This window comes from Coptis chinensis, chromosome 3, assembly GCF_015680905.1.
Source record: "Coptis chinensis isolate HL-2020 chromosome 3, ASM1568090v1, whole genome shotgun sequence".
NCBI lineage: Eukaryota > Viridiplantae > Streptophyta > Magnoliopsida > Ranunculales > Ranunculaceae > Coptis > Coptis chinensis.
Genome location: NC_141458.1, coordinates 93756144 through 93764667, shown reverse-complemented (window position 1 = coordinate 93764667; position 8524 = coordinate 93756144). Strand labels below are relative to the sequence as shown.

General features: G+C 35.3%; 1 protein-coding gene across 2 annotated transcripts; it reads right to left on the bottom strand.

Moving 5' to 3' along the window:
• Positions 1 to 2004: 2004 nt before the first annotated feature.
• Positions 2005 to 6624, bottom strand: CXIP4 (CAX interacting protein 4). 2 transcript variants are annotated; one of them, XM_086603409.1, is made up of 3 exons: positions 6502 to 6624; positions 5358 to 6365; positions 2005 to 2296 (listed from the first exon to the last, which is right to left on the bottom strand). In XM_086603409.1, exon 2 carries the CDS (start codon positions 6333 to 6335, stop codon positions 5373 to 5375), a length of 963 nt encoding a protein of 320 aa, XP_086459535.1. In that variant the 5' UTR covers positions 6336 to 6365; positions 6502 to 6624; the 3' UTR covers positions 2005 to 2296; positions 5358 to 5372. The 2 variants fall into 2 exon arrangements, with proteins under 2 accessions (XP_086459535.1, XP_086459533.1); XM_086603407.1 differs by having other exon boundaries at positions 5358 to 6362; positions 6502 to 6618.
• Positions 6625 to 8524: the final 1900 nt, after the last annotated feature.

Genomic DNA, 8524 nt, shown 5'->3' with positions numbered 1-8524 from the left:
GCAAAACCTTGCTCAACACCAGTCTCATCAGGCCAAAAGCTTAACAATTTGGATGGTGATCCACTCCAAGCGCAAGATGTAACTGAATATAGATCTCTGGTGGGTGCTTTGCAATATCTCTGTTGGACTAGACCTAACATTTCCTTCTCTAGCAATCAAGTTTGTCAGTTCATGCATAGCCCAAGGACTTCTCACCTTGTTGCAGACTTGCAGTTAAAAGAATTATCAGATATCTTAAAGGATCCATGGAATATGGTGTTAAGTTTACAAAAGGTTCTCTTACTATGTGATGCAGACTGAGCTGGATGCCCAGTTGATAGGAGATCAACAAATGGGTTTATAATCTTTCTAGGCTCAAATCCTATATCATGGAGTGCTAAGAAGCAACCTACTGTTTCAAGATCATCTACAGAGTCTGAATACAGAGCTTTAGCAACTACTGCAACAATTCACCTACTCTCTGGTGTGACAACATTGGAGCATTAGCTTTGGCTTCAAATCCCGTTTTCCATGCTCGTACCAAACATATTGAAGTAGACTACCACTACACAAGGGAATTGGTTATGAGTGGAGCACTTCAGTTGAAATACATCTGCACACAAGACCAAATTGCTGACATATTTACCAAGGGTTTTTCCAATCCAAGATTTCACTTACTGAAGACCAAGCTTTCCATTGATACTCAATCTCAAGCTTGAGGGGGTGTAATAGAGTGTAAACTCTGTGTTTGTAAATAAGTAGTCAACTAGTCAAAGGTTGTTAGGATTAAGTTAGGAATCACTTATAGAGTTATACACGTGTCATGTTTGGGTATGTAATATTGAACTAAAACATTTCTCAATTGATCATTCCTCATTTCTCATTTAAAATTTGAGAATGCTCCCTCAGGCTCCAACCAATATGTCAGCCAACTTTGGATTAGATTCGGTTAATTTTATCACTCTCAAGCCAACCCAAAACCGAAGCAAGCCTAAGCTGCCCAATATTCCATAATAATTACCCAGAGGGAGGTTCTTCGATCTTTTGTCGAAAAATTAGCTAAATTTGGTGATAATGGCTCTAAGCTTGCTGGGTGCTGAATCCATAAAAAAGCGTTGTGTTTCTGTCTACATAAGCTTGCGGGTGCTGAATCCATCAGAAATGGCGGAAAGCAATGTGTTACTGTCTAGATTAGGGCTTACTCAATTAATTTCATTATCAACACTCTCTGCCTGGCTGCAAACTTGTGATTACAGCTAATATGCAAAATGCATTGATCTGATGCAAGGCAAAACAACATTTCCGGTTATAAGACGGTTATTTAGCAACTGCGTTACAAACCACTTATGGGTAAAACGAAAGGTAATTTGACGTATGTGACTGCCTCTAACTCGTCAGAGAGCTCCACACAAACTGAGAGCGGCAATCCGCAAAGCCAATTATCAACTGTAGTAAGTGGAAGCATTGCAACTATGAGGCTACTAAACACACTTTATCAAAGTGGCACAGAAACCCGGCTACCTCTACTCTTGACTTTCTAGTCCTGATAAAAGCTTTTGTATCCTCCTTAATCCTTATCAATCAAAACAGAGCCCACCAAATGACCAAACCAACTTGCTCCCTTCCCTGAAGACGAGATATAGTGAAGCAATACATACTCTGGACAGAAGCAGATTCAAACTTACTCTTGTGGAGAAGCTACCAAGGGTTATCCAATGTAGAGGTAACTTTGGAAACACGAAATAACAACGAGAAATAAGTAAAAAGGGAGACTTACCCAGCCGGTTTTCACAACAAGGTAACTTTCGATGTAGCACTTGCTACCCTCAAAATTACATTATAACAAATTACCTCCAAAGCTACCCTTGCATTGGACAACTCTTTTTGGCTCAACAATGTAGCTTTCGACTAGTTAGTTGTTACCTCCAAAGCGACCGTGCATTGGGAATTCTCTAGTATGTGACGTAGATACACCACGTATTCATAGGTTCATACAACAAAAAAATTACTCCACGAACATAGTCATAGTTAAAGAACTTTATTTGTATACTCTCATAAAATGGATACACGAGTGTGACTGACAACCACATTAAAGCATAAAAGAAACGGGGCTGCTCAGTTATGGAGAATTGCCAAAGCCAGCAAACAAAGTAAAACAACCTTTAGGACAAACATTCATCAGTGCATTTTCCAAGTCAATAAAAGATCATGATATGTAGAATCTAACAAATTGGCAGTGCACATCTGTTACATCTGGCCATCAAACGGGTTCAGTACATGCAGTAAACGTATTTCATCGATATGCCCCATGCCATACCTGCAAAGGCAGCAAAATGATTAAGATGACCAGCTTAATTGCAAATTATACTACTCACATTACTGAAAACCTACAAACATAAACCATCAAAAAAATAAAAGACTATCTTGTAATGGCTCAGCCTGGGTTTCATTTTCTGTTTTTGTTGTAATTTTATACAGTTTCATTCCCTGGATGAATAAAAAGTGCAGGAAGAGTCACATTTAGTAGGGAAACTTAGCTAATTAAATTCTCTAACCAATTTTTTTTTAAAAAAACAACATTTTTAGTAGTTCATACACACACAAAGAGTAGATAAAAAAATATAGAACACACTACACACTTGTAAGTTGTAACCCTTGGCAAAGAAAAACTTGTAGTCTGAGTGATGCAAAATAACATTACAATGTCACATAGTGATTACTAATTTGGCAAGCAATTTATTAGGTTTATTTATTATTAAATCTGGAAGAAGAAATTTAGGAGAACAAAAATGGTTTCAAGGTAAACAAACCAACAAAATCAAAAGACATTAAAACTGGTCTTGAACACGTATTCATATGAAAATAGTAATAGTGTATTACTTCTTGAATACAGTATAGCCTCACAAATATTGTGCGGCAGTTAAAGGTCATTTAAGCACAATTTTGTTTCTCATGCTATGCAGCCTAGAGCCCTAGAATATGTTTACTCCACTAAATATTCATTTGAAAAATTCAAATTGTTTGAAGGAGGAACAAAATATCTGTCAGTTTTAATAGATTTATACCGCTACCTTGAAAACTTCATCATAACAACCTTGCCTAAGCTTATAAGTATTTAAAAGATTGTTAGTAACAACCTTTATAAGCATTTATTTTGTCCCTTCCGAAAACAATATAATATAGCTAGTCTAAATGTAATAGCCAAACCATATCCGATAAGATACTCAAATTCACATTTCAGATTGAAATCAAGATCAATGTCAGAATTCTACATCCAATAATAGTTTATCGGGTATTGGATAATATCAATTACATTTGATATAGGCATAGCGCTTAAAAATGTTAGCATCCTGATATCTCTTGCAAACACAATACACTTACGAATTTCTCAAATTAAGATGCAATTCAAACAAATGGATGTTATAATTTACAAACAAACATACACATTTAAGCATTTTTCATCTTAAAATAATAACTTCAATACTTCCGAATGAGGTAAGGTACATCGATAAAACAACAAGTTGCAGGTGTCGACTAGCAAAGTCGGTAAAACCTTTGGGTGATGATGATACCAGAGGTCTGGGGTTCGAATCTCGCCAGCATCAAAGAGTTACTGATCTCATTTAAAACAGGCTTACCAAAATAAAAAATAATAAAAAATAAAAAATAAATAAAAATAAAACAACAAGTAACCAAGCATATGAGAAAACAATCAGCAATGAATAAAAAGTGCTTTTATACTGTTTCATTCCCTGAATGAATAAAAAGTGCAGGAAGACTCGCATTTATAAGGAAAACTTAGCTAATTCAATCTTCTTACCAAGTAGTGGGAAAAAAAAAAAAAAAAACAAAAACACTAATTTAAGTTCACACACACATAAAGTAATTGAAACTATAGAACACACTTACAACTATCCCTCTGTAAACATTACCCTTGGCAAACAAGAACTTGTGTTTTGAGTGATGCAAAATAACATTACAATGCCACATAGTGATTTACTAATTTAACAAGCCATTTATTAGGTTTTGTTTATTATGAGATGATGAAAATAAAATTTTAGAGGGAAAAAGGAGAGACACCAACACTGGTCTGGAACATGTAATCATATAAGAATAGTATTACTTCTTCAATACAGTATCGCCTCACAAATTTTGTGCCGTAGTGAAGGTCATTTAAGCACAAATTTGTTTCTCATGCTATGCAGCCTAGAATATGTTTACTCCCTAAATATTCATTAGAAAAAATCAAGTTGTTTGAATGAGAGGAACAAAATATCTGTCAATTTCAATAGATTTGTACTGCTCTATGTAGTTTAAGCGTTAAGTGGTAGCTAATCGGTTAAAGAGTGCATAGCGATTTGCCCTAGTAATCGGAATATATCGGGGATTAATCGGAAACTAATCAGGTGATAATTTTGAATAAAATTCTCCCTTCCCATAGGTAACATATAACACATGCTACAAATTTCTAATAGCTAAATGCATATTTAAGTGAAATGAAAAGGAGAAACATATCCAACAATCACCAAAATGCAATCATAGATTCATAGCCTCATTGCAATATCATCTAAGTACAAATGCGTCCATGACTCAACTAAAATTATATTGTGGTGAAGTTGGTTTAAGTTGGGTTTTCTATATCATAGGCTTTTTGGTCTATAACTTTATATATACATATTATGTTTTGAGAAAAACATAAAACAATAAACCCTCATACCTATTAATAACCGCTTTTTTGACACCTATTTGTGCTAAATCGCTCTATTAATCGATCCTGCTTATACCTGGGTTTTTTTGCTAATCGTATCAGTCAAGTAGCTTATAGCGCCTATTAATCGGCCATTAATCGCCTATTAAACTGCACAGGTACTGCTACCATGAAAACTTCACCATAACAACCTTGTCTAAGCTTATCAATATTTAAAAGATTGTTAGTACCAAACTAACAACCTTTAAAAGCATTTATTTTGTCCCTTCCCTACACAATATCATATAGCTAGTCTAAATGTAATAGCCAAACCATATCTGACAAAATACTCAAATCCACATTTGAGAATGAAATCAAGCTCAATGTCGGAATTCTACATCCAATAATAGTTTATCAGGTATCGGATAATACCAAATACATTTGATAGAGCTTAAAATTGTTAGCATCCTAATATCTCCTGCAAATCCAATACAATATATGATGCAATTCTAACTAATGAATGCTATGAGTTACAAACAAACAAACAAACAAACAAACAAACAAACAAACAAACAAACACAATTAAGCATTTTTCATCTTATTATAATAACTAAATTGCTTCCGAATGAGGTAAGCTACATTGTTTAACCAATCCTATGAAAAAAACAATCAGCAATAAAGATAATCTTACCTTTAGACTTATAACTCAAGCTTCTTCACGGCGATGCTTCCTGCTCTTCTTTTCAGACCGTTTCTTTCCTCGGCCAACCCTGGAATCATCCGATTCACTAGCATCAGAATCAGATGGCGATGCAGCCCTCTTACTCTTGCGCTTATGATGCTTATCAGATTCATCAGAACTATCAGAATGGCGATGGCTTCTCCTCCTCCTTTTATCCTTCCTGCTCTTCCTATGACGGTGACGACGCTCATCCTCATCATCATCTGAAGAATCATCAGGTCTCCTCTTTTTCTCCTTTTTCCTCTTCCTACTACTTTCATCTTCATCATCTGACTCAGTAGAAACCCCCTTCCTGCTTCTCCTTTTCTTCGACCTACCTCTCTTTCTCCTATCCCCAGAATCCGAATCATCCTCATCCGAGTCCGCCCTCTTCTTGCTCCTCGACTTCACTTTACTACTAACTTTTTTACCACTTCGAGCAGCAATAATCCTCTCAATCTCCGAATCCACATCAGAATCCTCATTCTCACTCTCCTCCTCACTCTCACTCTCTTCCTCGCTCTCCACAACACCCTTCTTCCCAATTCTCACTCCACTTGCTTTCAACTTCTCCAAACCATTTGCGACCGCAGCCTCAATAGCAGCAGGATCCTTATCCTCCTTCAAGCTAAGAAAATTCCTACACTGAAAAGTCAAGTGCCCAACACGCCCACATTTCTTACAAGCACCACGAGCTTCATCCGCATTGGACCCCGTTATACGAGCAAGTGCAAGAAGTCCTTGAAAGCTAGCGTAAGCATTCTCCGGCTCGGGTTCAGCAGCATTAGACGACGACTTGGGCTGAGACGATTGTTTAGATTCGTCTTTATTTGGTGCATATGGATCATACCCAATTGCACTTTGCCATATCCCATGGGTTTGTAATGCTGCACTACTATGTACCCTATTGTTTGCTGGCATACGAACCCTCCCCGCTGTCGCCGGCATTTTTTAATTTCAAGATCAACCCAAATTCTACTACAACAATCGATAAAAACACAAAATTAGGCTATTAATTATCATTTTATATAACAGTGAGACCCTAATTTCATGCTCAATTGATCTGAATAAAACACTAATCAATAAATTTAAGAGAAGGGGAAAAAAAACTTACTTCCCGCGGTCAATCTGATGAGGGTTTGAGCGTGTTCCTTGAATTAGTAACGAAATCTCGAGATGTGCCGATATTTATATTATATCAATTGAGTCGGTGAAATTTTGCGATATGAGATCTTAGACGTTGGCGGAATTTGTACTGACTTTTTGTCTTTGTTTTTGATACTTACGGATATACTCATATCTAATATATTTTGGGTATAATTTGGTTGTTAGAGATTTTAATTGACGAGTATAATGGTAATCATACCAAATATGCATTCTATGATTTAGAAACATGCACTATTTAGCTCATCTATATGCTGCTGTATATTGTTCCCATATATCTGTGGTGCTTATATAAGAGACAGAAATTCTTAATTGCTAGCCATCTTTCTGTCTAAGTCCAATAGCCCAATGGCCCTCGCAGTTGTTTTTAAGTTTTTCTTAGCTGTTTTTCTTTTCAGTTTCATGGCTCGAGGTGATTTTATTTTTTAAGAGTGTTCAGTTTATTATTTTATTTTTGAATGTTGTTATTTCAAGCCATTAATTTGTGTTATTGTTCATACAATGTTATTAGTTAAATTTTATTTTCAGCCAAAAAGCCGTGGGCTTTAATTCAGTCATGAATTCATGTTGTGCACTTATATGATGTATGTTGTGCGCTTATGTGAAGTTGGTTTGTTTCAAGTAAGTATATAGATGTATATCGATTTTTTTCAAAATAAAAAAACTTGAAAAACTTTGTAGAAAAGTAACAAGTATATGTACACTGCTCTCTTTCTAGTACATATGTGATGTATATATGTGTATTTTATGAAGTTGTTCAAAATTTTCTTAAACCCTGCTCTGGGTATTAGAGAACAACCTATATTCTGTAAATTAACTTCCCAAACTTCTAAACAAGATTTTCAAACCTTTTGGCATAATAGTTGTTCTTGGCACTTGGCCTGAAACATATTGCATTGTGGTTCTTTCATACACATTAGATATAGCTCATTATGAAGAATTTTCTCCAAGAATTAAAGTTTTAAACAATATTAGATTGATATCATGTGATTATGTTTTTTTTTAATCATAACCAGGTGGCCACCATCATAGACTCCTAGTACACCACTTTGTTTTTACTATGGTAGTTTGGCATGTTCATATTAGCTAAATTAATTAGTTTTTTAAATGCAGGAGTTCATTCACAATGTTCATTGAATGACATTACAATTTCTCAAGTCCTGACTGGAAAAACGATTCCTGTGGCCAGTGAATACAAGGTAACGATCAAGAACAACTGCAAATGCGCACAAAATGATGTAACAATTAGTTGCCCTGGATTCTATACTTTCGAAGAAATTGACACCAAGATCTTCATCAAGAGTCCCGAAACTCTAGACTGCTATGTCAAGCCGAATCAGCCATTTGAAGGCCTGAGTACAATAGAATTCAATTATGAGTGGCTTAATATGACTACATTGACTCCGAAAAGTTCCAAAATTTCCTGCTAATATGGTGTAAATGAGTAGAAAATAATAAATTCTTAGGACTTTATTATAGGTGATGAGGATTTATGTTTTTGTCAGGATCTGGACATGTTTTACACTTCAGTCCATTGAAATAGACCAAACACATTATTCTATATATATATATATAAAAGCTCGTGCACATTCTCTCTCCTCACCATATCACTGTATTTTGCACTTCGATCAATATGATTGGTTCCTAAAAAATTGGATGGAATAATAATTAGTCACACCTCTTTAGATTTGTTTAAATCTCCTTTGTCTATTCTCAAATTATATTCACCTCCCTATCCCATAGAAATTTCGCCCAATTTCAAAACAATAATATTAAAAGCACCGAAATTTTTGGAAAAAACAAAAAATCCTACGCATCCTAGATCTCACTTTTATCTTCTTCCCTACCAAGCCAGAGTTCTATCCAAATAAAAATAAAAATAAAAAACTAAAGCTTTAAAACCCCCAATTACAACGAAGAAAAAGACACCAATGTCGTTCCAGGCAGTTCAATCAATTACACATTTTTTTAAT